This window comes from Brassica napus, chromosome C3 (assembly GCF_020379485.1).
Source record: "Brassica napus cultivar Da-Ae chromosome C3, Da-Ae, whole genome shotgun sequence".
Classification (NCBI taxonomy): Eukaryota; Viridiplantae; Streptophyta; class Magnoliopsida; order Brassicales; family Brassicaceae; genus Brassica; species Brassica napus.
The window spans coordinates 13,537,542-13,549,911 of record NC_063446.1 but is presented as its reverse complement, the minus strand read 5'-3'; the positions used below and the strand labels follow the sequence as shown (position 1 = coordinate 13,549,911).

The 12,370-nt window shown below is 36.5% G+C and overlaps 1 protein-coding gene and 1 long non-coding RNA gene across 3 annotated transcripts; one reads left to right on the top strand and one right to left on the bottom strand.

Annotated features, from left to right (window-relative positions):
* Window positions 1-2,162: 2,162 nt before the first annotated feature.
* On the bottom strand, window positions 2,163-4,186 carry LOC106420559 (serine/threonine-protein phosphatase PP1 isozyme 4). The gene is made up of 4 exons (XM_013861412.3): window positions 3,926-4,186; window positions 2,844-3,403; window positions 2,550-2,753; window positions 2,163-2,427 (listed from the first exon to the last, which is right to left on the bottom strand). The coding sequence occupies exons 1-3, from the start codon at window positions 4,131-4,133 to the stop codon at window positions 2,565-2,567; spliced, it is 957 nt and encodes a 318-aa protein (XP_013716866.1). The 5' UTR covers window positions 4,134-4,186; the 3' UTR covers window positions 2,163-2,427; window positions 2,550-2,564.
* A 1,899-nt stretch (window positions 4,187-6,085) lies between these two features.
* On the top strand, window positions 6,086-12,045 carry LOC106420609. Of its 2 annotated transcripts, XR_007321280.1 has the most exons (4): window positions 6,086-6,396; window positions 7,039-7,327; window positions 7,402-7,575; window positions 11,807-12,045. It is a non-coding gene; the product is annotated as an uncharacterized LOC106420609 (long non-coding RNA). The 2 variants fall into 2 exon arrangements; XR_001284019.3 differs by lacking the exon at window positions 11,807-12,045 and having other exon boundaries at window positions 6,088-6,396; window positions 7,402-7,751.
* Window positions 12,046-12,370: the final 325 nt, after the last annotated feature.

Here is a 12,370-nt window from a genome sequence, read left to right as displayed (position 1 = left end):
AGTTTGGTTCTCAAGTCTGGTTCTCAAGTCTGGTTCTATGTTTATATCAATACTCTTAAGATGTTAAAAGCGGAGCTAAACCTGCAATATAGGATGGAAGAAGAGTACTGGAGAACCAAGAGCAGAATACAGTGGCTGCAAGCATGGGACAGGAACAACAAATTCTTTCACTCAAAGACAAATGCAAAGAAAAAGCTATAATAGGATTATTCACTTGGCAAATGATGAAGGATGCATATACACGGATCCAGGTGATATTCAATCTGAGATTAAAGCATATTTCCAAAAGATTTATGCCACCGAAGCCTGCGATATTCCTACTGATCTGATTCAAGGAATACCCAGAGTAATTAGCGAAGAGATCAATAAACAACTAACCAAAGAGAAGTAACAGAGCAAGAGATTGAAGAGGCAGCTTTTTGCTATAAACCCGGATAAATTCCTGGACCTGACGGCATGAACGCATGCTTTCTCAGACATCATTGGGATGTCATCAAGCAAGGTGTGTTCTCTCATGTTAAACTATTTTTTCAACATAATCATTTACACTCCAAGATAAACCATACCCACATTTGCCTCATCCCCAAAACTGATCCCCCTTCCACACTAAAAGTTTATAGACCAATTAGTCTCTCAAATGTTGCTTACAGGATAATTTCTAAAGTTTTAGCAGAGAGGCACAAACCCTGGTTATATAGAATTATAAATTTCGGAGAATCAAACAGCTTTTATGCCAAGGCGTTTAATCACAAACAGTGTCTTAATTGGCCATGAGCTGATGCATTATTTACATACCAAGAACCTTAAAACAAGTTATAGCAATTAAATTAGACTTATCCAAAGCGTTGATAAGGTTGAGTGGGAATTTCTTGATTCAGTAATGAGACATATGGGCTGTAGTGATACTTGGTGCAGATGGATACTGCGTTACTCACTTATGCAATGTCTTGTTACATGTTCCTAAAAGGACTAATCAGAGAGATTACAACTTATATGAGAAGGTTTTGGTGGTGGTCCTCCTTTAAAGATAAAAACAAGATTGCATGGATAAGCTGGAGGAAAATTACGAGATAATAAAAAAAAGGAGGATTAGGGATAAGAGACTTGGAGGACTTCATAGCTGAACAAGGATGGTGTCTGTTGAAGTACCCTCGGTCACTGCTAGCTAGAGTCTTCAAGGCCAAGTATTATCGTCATACAGATTTCTCAGAGGCCAGGAGTTACTCCACGTCCAGCTATGGGTGGCGCAGCATTATACAGACACATGATATGCTTAGAAAAGGAGTTAAATGGGTTGTATGATTGATGCTTATTGACCCCCTTTATAGTTTCAATTTTTTTTTATTGTCCACGTTAATGCTTGATGCCTCTATTTATAGTAAAGTTCATGAAAGAGGTTGGGAGCGAAGAAGAAGCTGATTTTGTGGTGCAAAAACTTATCAATCAATTTAAAAGAATCTCCGATTATAACGACGTTAGCTGCATTTTTGTCACCAGGAGGCCCATGTCCAGTCAGATGAAGAGGTTTCATAGGCTGACTGTTGAGTAAACCGTCTATTATGTCATTTCTATATATGAAACCCCAATTTGGTCAGATAATAACAGTAAAACCGCCCTAGACCATTATAATCATGCTTCCATGCATTGCTTGTAAATTACGTTAAATTGTTTTGGTAGTTTACTCTCGTTTATTCATCTGGTTCCGCTATTCTTCTTGCATCCGATATAGAACTGAAAACAAAAACATAATTATATTAAGCAGCGCATTACAAACTTTTTGAACCAAACAATATCATGAAATTGGTTAGTATAGGCGAATATTAAATAATAATATTCTATTCCATTTCTAGTGCGCACTTCAAAAATGACCAAGAGTGGATGAAATTTTTTTGACCAAGAGTGAGACTTGGTTCTTTTGTATTTTATTTTGATGTTACATACATATGCTTTAGCTCCTCCCACTTTCACATGATCATGCAAAAGACGAGTGGACGTTTCTTGGTTAATCTCAATTTAGCTCGCATTCTTATGTTATTCACATGACCAAGAGATATTTATTATTTTCTGTAATTCAAATGCTAATTTGATTTTGATTATTTGAAGAACCCATATGCTTTATGCTCTTCCACTTTGACATACCATTTGAGAGACAAAAGCTCAGCTCACTAAACTTTTTTTTTTGTTATAATCACCATTTCATTTGGTGTCCTAAAATCCAATCCAAGAGACCACCACACGCATGTACACACACGAACTATGTGCCTTCAACAGGCAGATGAACATCATGGAAACCCCTTAAAAGAAGATAAGGAACAAAAAATGCAGAAAATGAAGTTGGGAAGACGGATTATAAAAGACTAAGGCACACACTTTAAAGCCTAGTCTCCAACGGTTTGAATCAATTTCTCTGAGCAAGACCACGTCCATCTGCAATAAGAAGGAATTAAACATAGAATCCTAGACTTGTAAAGAAGAAGATCAACAAATCATTGCATAAGAATCCATTCATTCACTTGTTTGGTGTTGCTAAGTAGACACTAGTGACTAACCTTCAATGAAACGATTCAAATCTTTGTGGACATCATGAACTTGGTCTTCTTCTCCGCAGGCTTCAAAATCTGAAACGAGCACATAAGGTTCTCATCCACGCTCATCATCGCACCAGCATTATCAAATTCACCACAGTAGTTAGGAGCTGAAAACACCGTCACTAGCTGTCTATCAGCAAAGAACTCATAACCATCTTCCACCACCTGTCATAACAAAATTCATTATACCTCCATGTTAACATCAAAAAAGCAGTAGAATCAAAGAGAGAGAGAGACATGATCAAAAATCATCACCTGATGGGCACGACACACAAGGTCTAGATCATGTTTCGTTAGAAACTCAGAGACTTTATCCGGGCCAAAAGTGTACGAAACGCCTCTATCATTCATCCCCCATCCTTTAACATCTTTCCCAGGATCAGACCAGAGCAAATCACAGAGGAGCCCAGTGTCAGGAATCATAGTTGGACGTGGCAAGCTTCTAATCTCATCCAAATGGTCGAGATCCGGGGAAAGTCCACCGTGCATACACAATATTTTGTCATCTATAAGCGCAGCAACAGGAAGGCAGTTGAAACAGTCTGTGAAAACCTTCCATACCCTCACATTGAACCTCCTTTTACACTCATCGTAAAATCCATATATCCGGTTGATAGAAGCACACTCGTGGTTTCCCCTTAGTAGAAAAAAGTTCCCTGGGTATTTGATCTTGTAAGCTAGTAAGAGACATATGGTTTCAAGACTCTGTTTGCCTCGGTCCACGTAGTCTCCAAGGAAGAGGTAGTTGGCGCTAGGAGGGAAGCCACCGTACTCAAACAGCCTCAGCAAATCACTATATTGTCCATGTATGTCACCTGGTTTGAGACATTCACCACAAAGATCATAAGGGAAGCCATAGAACGTGTCAATAGTTACTAAACTCAAAAGTAGAAAACGATGTATTCAACAGTTCCCACGGAGAATAGCATGCAACAACAAAGAGATGCTTGCATTGCTTGCTTACTGAAACCTCCATGTTCTCTCACATCTATTCAGAACCAACCAAACTCGCAAGAAAACGATATATCCTCTTATCACATCACAGAACACCTCTACAAAAAAACTAGGTCTCAAACTAACATTCCTTTCTACCTGTGTACATGTGCATAGACACTCGACAAAAGGCAAAGCCTTTCTCAATAAGATCTTATCGTCTTCATAACATTCAATCATAAGATTTAACCATGACAAAAAGTATCTTCACAATACTCTGAACAACATTATCCCAATAAAAGATATGCACAAAGTTTCACACTTTCCAACACTATAAACCCTAAAATCATCAGAATCCAATTGGGGAATCAATGAATCGAATTGGGCTTTCGATAAAAACATACCACAGATTTTGATGGGTGCTTCAAGCTCAAGCAAATTAGGTTGCTGAAGAAAGATGTCTCTAGCTGTAGTGCACAGCTCTTTGATCTCAGCCTCCGAGAGCTGCACTTGCTTCCCTGGTCTAGCCAACCGAACCTCCGTGAGCCGTCGGATTATATCGTCCAGAACCGCCGAGTCAATCGCCGTCTGCTGCCCCTGCGTCGTCGCCATCAACGGAACAACAACAGCCAAGCACGGGGAGAGTAAAACAAACGATGTCGTTTAATGTGAGAGTCCTTAGTTAAAACGGCTTCAGCTTAGTGGATACTTACTAGGCCGATGTATACACCGTTATTCGACTCATTAACGGCCCATTTTTCATTAAGCTAAATAAATAATAATATTACCCGTCCCTATATCAAAGCGCTTAATGGGTCAGGGCGGGGTTTTCAGGGCATCTTTATTGCAGGGGTCGAAGAAGGATTTTTAGTGTAGGCTCCACAAAAAAAAAAAAAACAGAAAAACCATTGCTTAGCCCCCAAATAAGCACCGATTTAAGCGGGTTCCTTACCCTGTTTTCTGGAAGGAGTGTGTTCCTTACCGGCTTAGTTTGTGTAAGGATTGCATTTCATCCGTTTAAATATTAAGAAAAAAAGCACAGATTTAAGTGGGTTCATAGCACTGTTCGAAGGTCCCCATTGACATGTGGTGGTCTGCAATTGGTTTATTTTTTAATTTTTTTTTTAAATAAGACAAAAAAAAATAAGAACCCCAAATGGGTTTCATGGAATAAAGATGTTTTTAGCGTAATATAAGAAATCGTCTTTTAATTTTTAACTAAAAAAACTAAGAACCAGCTCTTAAATATTATCTAAAAACAAACAAACTTTTTACCACTTATAAATTAAATTGTGTGTGCAATTGAAACATTGGCGTAATCCCTAAATTTGTTTTTAACAAATTATATAAATATTAATCTCTACATTTTTACAAAAATAATGTTAGGAAAATCAAACTTGTCTTTGTATCAACCAAACAACTATCATTTGCCAGTTATGGGAAAATCAGCCAATTCATACATCAGCAGAATATTGCGGTCCTGATCAAGTACATACATTCAGACCATGTGTTAAAACATACATCAACACATAAAATATTTAAATTTCTTACATCAACTAACAAAATTCAGATTTTACATACATTGACCAATTTTCTGTTAGTCAAGTAACAGAATCTGAACTGTCCGTTATATAGTGATTACGTGTCCGTCAAAAATATTATGTGGCTTTCTATATTTTATATAATTATTAATTAATAAAAACATAATTTTTAAAAAGAGGTAAGTGACACTCGAACCTGGGTCTGACCAATGTTACATTGGATCCGTTAGCTACTCTGCCAAAGACAATTTATTAATTGTATTCTCTATTGTTTTCTATTATAATGCATATTTAAAAAAAATATTTTCATCTTCTTCTTTACTCTCATCGTCCAAACAAACTAAATAATCAAAGGGTCATTTTATCCTTTGCTTTATCGATAACAAATATAAAAAAAAAAAATTGTTTGGAATTATATGTTTTCAAATTTGAACTTTTTCTATCTTTTTACCGATTTTTTTTCAATTTTTTTTACTTTTTTTTATTGAAATTCAAATATACTTTTTAAAACTATTTTAAAAAATTATATTTTGAAAATTTAATGTTTTTATTTAAACACAGTAACGATCATTAAGCTAATTACATATGATTTATATACTTTGTGGAACTAATTCTAAATAATAAAAACTCATAACAAGGAATATGAACATATTTAGGTGAACATATCATTTTATTTTCATATTCCTACATAATTACACATTTTCATATGTTCATATTCCTTGTTATGAGTTTTAAATTATTTAGAATTAGTTCCACAGAGCATATAAATCATATGTAATTTTACGTAATTATATTAATGATTATTACTGTGTCTAAAAAATATTAAAATATTCAAAATATTCAAAATATTCAAAATATAAATTTTTAAAATAGTTTGAAAAAGTATTTTTGAATTTCAATAAAAAATTGAAAAAACAAATAAATAAAAAAATTGAAAAAATTTAAATTTGAAAACATATAATTATTAAAAATTAATTTTATTTTTGTTATCTATAAAGCAAGAGGTAGAAGGACCCTTTGATTATTTAGTTTGTTTGGATGATGAGATGAAAGAAGAAGATGAAAATATTTTTTACAATAGATAGTATAATCAATAAAATGAGTTTGGCATAGTTGCTTATGGATCCGTTTTTGAAAGCTTCCTCCTTTTTTCCGTTTAATTTTAGTTAACTATCAGTTTTTTAATCTCAAGAATTACATTAATAGACTTGTTTTACTTACTGTTTTTGTTTCGTGGTGGAGTAGGGCGATGTGTGGAGCAATCAGGGAGTGTGATTTGGGTTATGTGATTCGACTCTGTTTCTCGAGTCATGTTTGATTTGGACGAAGAAGAGGTAAAGTAATAATCTTTTGCTATACATCTAACTCTGTATTGATTCATTGTAATTCATCAATCAGTTTTTGAATCACTCTTGAGCTGATGATTCTGAGTTTCCTTCTTTTGTTATATCCATTCTGGGTATGAAGTGCCATGTAAGCAACTAAGCTATTCGTAAAGCCGAGTTCTTTGATGCTTCTCTAATGTTCTGGTAGAGAAGAGAGGTAGCTTTAAGTGGTTTGATTACATTCCATTGTTCTGTAGTTTTTCATAGTAACAGAGAAGAACCAGATTTAGGCTTTGACTGCATTCAAAAGATAGAACTCCAATCTTAGAAGTTAAGGAGGTTCATTGCACACATAAACAAAGAAAGATCTAAGCTTTTCTCGAGTTAGTTTGGATCTAGGGTCTGGTAGTTGAGTACTAGAATCATATGAGTTGAGAGACTAATGATTGGGGAAGTTGTCTCTTACTTATGTTATCTAGTTTTATATTCCTTTCCTTTAGTTTTGGTTCCATGTGGATGTCAATACTTGCTTGTGCCTGATTCTTATTTTGTTTTTATGGTCTTAATATGTAAAGTTTAGTTTCCTTTCATCTGCTGCTTCCTTTAAATAATTGTGTTCTGATGGCTCAAGAGTTTGAACTTGGTCCACAGTGTTCATTGTGTTGATTTCAGCAAACGGATAAAAAAGTGGAGCTGGCCCGGAGTGGAAGAAAGGGGTTGCTGAATGGTTCAATGGGTCCCATACTGCACGTATAATGGGGACTCTCCATTCAGACTGTATGCAAGAGGAACTGCGTATACGTAGCATCAATCCGTTGGCTGGAGCTGCAGACCAAGACACTGGAGCTTGATGATAGTAACCCATTGTTGCAGGACCCTGGAAGACAGGCAACGGTATACTCTGCATTTGGGGAAACATCATGCTTTGTGGCTGTGACTGGTAGTAATCTGTATGCATTTTTTTAACTTGCGATGAAAGTTAAGCGATTTTTAAATTTCATGGCCTTTGGTTAGGTTTGGAGCCTGTCCAAGGGGAAACTGTTGAGAAACATCATCTTTCCTGCAGCCATCAATGCACTTGCGTTGGACCTGGTGGGAGTTTTTTCTATGCTGGTAGTAAAGATAGCAAAATTTGTATCGGTGCCATGATTATGCGACACAAGCTCCTGGTTCAGTATCTGAACAAAGGTACCATCTTCTTTGAATGTATGATTATGTTGGAGTCATTTTCAACTCGACTATGGTTATGTTGTTTGAGCATTAGCTTGTAGTAGTTCTTGATCATTAGACGTTCTGAAATTATATTGAAAGATAATATTTTGTCAAATGGCGTTTGAAATTGAAATTGAGTATGGTTTTATTAATGCCAAATTTATCATCACAGCATCTTTGAATTTTCAAATTTATGTAAAATAATTACTTTAACAATAATATTTTGTTCTTTCCTTTTATGAAATCCAATAATTTATAAGTTTTGTAAAATTTGAATTTAATAATTCAATTTAAGAAAGAAAAAAATTTATAAAGTACACAATTAATAATTAAACTAATAATTAGAACCCTTGATGGGTTCTGACCAATAGACATGCATGATCTTAGGAGACAAGAAATTAGGTTAGTTTATATATTGTTTTTCTAAACCCTTACACTAATAGGCTTCAACCACCAAAACTCAAATATAACAGATTTTTCTACAGTCTCAAACTGCTTACTGTTTGAACCGAAAATTGTGTGTTTGTCGGATTCATACAATGAAGAATTTAAGAAATAGATTTCTTAGATTCTTGAGGCTAAAGAAAAATCAACATAGAAATCAAATGGAAAATGAACATCAAAAAGAATTTATTGATTAAAGATTATATTACATGTATGATTACAAGTGTAAATAAATCTAAGAATCAATAAGCTCTTTGTATGAAGTGTTTAATATTTAAAATGGGAAGAAGAAGATCCCTTGCTAAAGAGATGTGTCTCTTTATTTATACAAGGAAGAAGCTAGGGCTTCATAGTAAAATGGGCATAGCTCATTGTCTAATGGGCCTTGAGGGAAGATGTAAATCCACCCCCAACAGTAAGTCCCCCCAAGTTCGTTGAGTGAGATGGAATCGATCTCTGCGAAGTTTACGAATAGGGTTTATTAGACAATGAACTAGACACATTCATGCCTATGACGGTTTAGGCGAGTTTATTTCGAACTTGTGCCTAGTAAGAAGCGAGTTTGCTTTAAACTCGTGCTTAGCGAAAGACGAGTTTACTTGACTCATGCTAAGGCAGAGGCGAGTTTACTGAGAGCTCGTGCCTAGTGGAAGGAGAGCTTCTGTAAACTCATGCCTAGCCAAAGACGAGTTTTTGTAAACTCGTGTCTAACAATAAGCGAGTCAACCACAAACTCGTGCCTAATAAAAAGCAAGTTCAATTTAAACTCGTGCCTAAAATGCATGTTTACCGAACTATTGCCGCCCCGAAGTCTCGTGTTGAGATCGTGTGTGTCGAGCAAGTTGTTGGCGTGTATGCTTGTCAGGCTATGATGACGTTGAGAAACGTTCTGGCTTGTGCCGCTTGTGGTAAAATCTTCGTGAGAATCATAATCTGGGCTTGTCATTTGTGGTGCAATGACAAGAGATTAATCCGAGCCGGTCACATGTCTGCCTCGCAATTGATTCTGGCTCACAAAGAAAAAATATGATGATCATCAGATTGAGTTTATCCAAAAGAGATAATCAAGTCTTATGTAATTGATAAGCAAACCATCAAATCTTATTTTGCTTAATACTCATGAGCCGTTTAATAATTTAAACCAAAGCCATAATTTCGAAAGTGATTAAAGCATGCGATGATTCAATAAGAGAGCTTATCTTTGGGTGAAGAAGTCAAATAGCATCTAGGCAGTGATAACGTTCCTTTGATGCATCAACGAGAGCGTTAGAGCTCTTGTTCCCGGTTGTTACTGAGGTGATCGCGCGATTGCCCGGATCGGGTGCCAAGATGCCAACGACTTTGTACTGAAGCAGTGAGCTGTCTCACATAGTAACCTTGTGAATCTGAATGGGACCATCACATGACGCAGCAACAAGCTGGAGCGTGACTATCGATATGTTGCGATCTCCACTTCTCAAAATGAGTTGTGGTGAAGATGAAACACGGATTGTGTCCATTGACGTTGGAGCTCGAGTTGGTAGGAGTAAATCTTTAAAAACAGAGCTCGACATCTCAGCCAAAACGAGTTAGCTATCGCCATGGAAGATCGTTAGGGATGAAAAGGAGGAAGCTTCCTTGTAGGTTTAGGTGGTCATTGCCGTGATCTGGTCTCGAACTTGGAGCATAACTTAGCAGATGTGAAACAGAAGCTGTTGTTGAAGCTACTGACAGAATCAGAACAGAAACTTCATAGCTTCTGACAAATCCACAAAGCTGTTGTTGGATAAGGAGAGAAACAGAAGAGGCTTCATGTTGATGAGGTGATTGACTCAAGATCCCTCTTTTCTTCTTCTTATCCATCTCCTTGCACTGATCGAAAGAAACAACAACACTTCTTCCCAAGCAAGTGTTAATCCGATCTATATCTGTCACTCTGTCGTTCTCGTAATCAAATCTAGAGCTCGGGATCTCAAGAACTCGATCCAACAGTGCAGCAAAGATCATGTGTTTCTCAAGGTAGATCGAATGGTTGCTCATCTGACCAGACAAGCAGTAACGCCAAGACTGAGACTTTCGGTCCGAGATCATGTCGTTGCAATCTTTACGAGCAAGAGGAAACAGAAGTGACGAGCTCGTGCCGAGATCAAGCTCGTGAGCTTCGTCGAGATCATTTCTCCGAGATGATTGCCAGGTTGCTGGAAGCCACAAGTTGCGGCTTCTTGGAGAGGTGATATGAAGATAAGCTCATGTCTCATGTGCTGTTTCCTCTTGTCGTCAGAACTCAAGTCGGGAGCTAGTTGCTGGAGATGAACCTTTGAGACGTGACAAGAACCTTCATGTGACGAGAAGCTTGAAGTCAAAGAGCTCAATTACAAGAAAAGATCAGAGCTTTATCTGTGGAGTCAAGCTTGGGCTCCTTGTCTTGATGGAGCTCAGAGACGTTGTTACTTTTTTTTTCTTAAGAAGATTGAGCCGGTTACAGCCTTTGCCGAGATCGTTGAGTCATCTTCCGTGCTTGTCTCCTCTAATTGAAACAGATAGCAGGGCTTCCCTTCCTCCTCCTCCTTTGTCTTGTACTCTCTGATACTTCATAGTAGAAGGTTAAGCGAGTTGGTAAGAAGAACCAACCCACAACCTCCGCTGGAGAACGACGACGTCACCGTTCCGAGAGCTTCGTCTGAATGCTACAGCTACTGCAGGAGAAGCTTCATCCATGACGGAACACAACGTAATGCTTGCTTGATCTGTCTTGAACAGACCCAAATCAAAAAAAGCAATGAGCTTAGCTAGCACCAGATATGCTTCTCTATAAAGCTTGGGGAGATACTGGCTCCTTGTTGCTTCATGCTTTGTCAGCTCATAAAGCTCTCTCCTTTGTCGGCCAACAGATCCATGCTCTTGTAAGGAAGCTTGGGTTCGAAAGCATAACCCAGATTCGGATCTCCCTTCAAGTTTCACTCAGCAACAATCGATAACTCTAGTGCACGCCAAGTGTTCGACGAAACTCTTTGAAAATGGAAGATGAAAGAGTCGATCTTGATTCTTGATTGCCTTTTTTTTTTTTTTTTTTTTAACCCAAGATCTAGGTTTTTCCAAGTTTGATATGCTATGAAGATTGTTCTCTTTGCCCCCTCTCTCTAGCGCCAACTGTTTGAACCGAAAATTGTGTGTTTGTCGGATTCATACAATGAAGAATTTAAGAAATAGATTTCTTAGATTCTTGAGGCTAAAGAAAAATCAACATAGAAATCAAATGGAAAATAAACATCAAAAAAAATTTATTGATTAAAGATTATATTACATGTATGATTACAAGTGTAAATAAATCTAAGAATCAATAAGCTCTTTGTATGAAGTGTTTAATATTTAAAATGGGAAGAAGAAGATCCCTTGCTAAAGAGATGTGTCTCTTTATTTATACAAGGAAGAAGCTAGGGCTTCATAGTAAAATGGGCATAGCTCATTGTCTAATGGACCTTGAGGGAAGATGTAAATCCACCCCCAACACTTACTCTTACTTAATTGTCTATAATCCTCAAAGTCTCAGGAGTCTCAGGATTGGTATTAGTATCGTTATGTAGATGTGTATTAAAAACCAAAATCATTTGGATATCAAACTTTGGTTCATATCTTAAAACTTTACATTCTACCTTTATATTAAAAAAAATAGTGATCTGCATATATGTAAGCTATGTTCGTTTGATAGTAGTTATGATCTGCGACAGCAACATAAGATCGTATGTCACAATTTGTTATTCGTTTCCTTGTTGTGTGATTTCAGCGACTAATCATATCGACTGATGCAGCATCTTAACAATCAGTAACCTCTCCAATTTTGTTGCTTTGGGGTTCACGTGGGTTAATAATTATTATGGGTTTTATGTTGTTTTGGGCTTTTACGTTTTAATTAGATTATGGTTTAGGGTTTGTTTTATTTAAGAAGTTCGTGATGTATTATTATAAGCTGCTTATGACGTCTAATAAAATATTCAGAGTGAAAGTTATCTCTTTTACCTTGTTCTCTGATAGAGTTATATTCTCAACAATCTCACGAAGATAAAGTCTCTTAAGTATTCTAAGAATCAATAGGATCCTTGTGTTATAAATATGGCATTAGGTAAACTTTATGTTACAGTCGTAGATCGCATTGACTCGTAAAGAATAAAGATGGTCATATCCATACAATGACAAACAATATATTTTTCTCTCTTTTTCCCCTGATCGTAATGTTAGTTTTATTGTGGTGAAATATCGTAAAGGATTTTGATTCATTCTGTCCAACTCACTTCCACGTTTCTCATCTCAAGACTTTTTAAGGGCTTTTTGCAAAAGTGACTCAAAACTT

Bases quoted from the DNA above. Each gene is read 5' to 3' on its own strand.
- LOC106420559 (XM_013861412.3), bottom strand. From the start codon at position 4,133: ATGGCGACGACGCAGGGGCAGCAGACGGCGATTGACTCGGCGGTTCTG. The intron at 3,404-3,925 runs GTATGTTTTTAT...GTCTCAAACCAG, and splicing joins AGCACCCATCAAAATCTGTG to GTGACATACATGGACAATAT. The intron at 2,754-2,843 runs GTGATGATTTTT...TTGTTATGACAG, and splicing joins TTGTGTGTCGTGCCCATCAG to GTGGTGGAAGATGGTTATGA.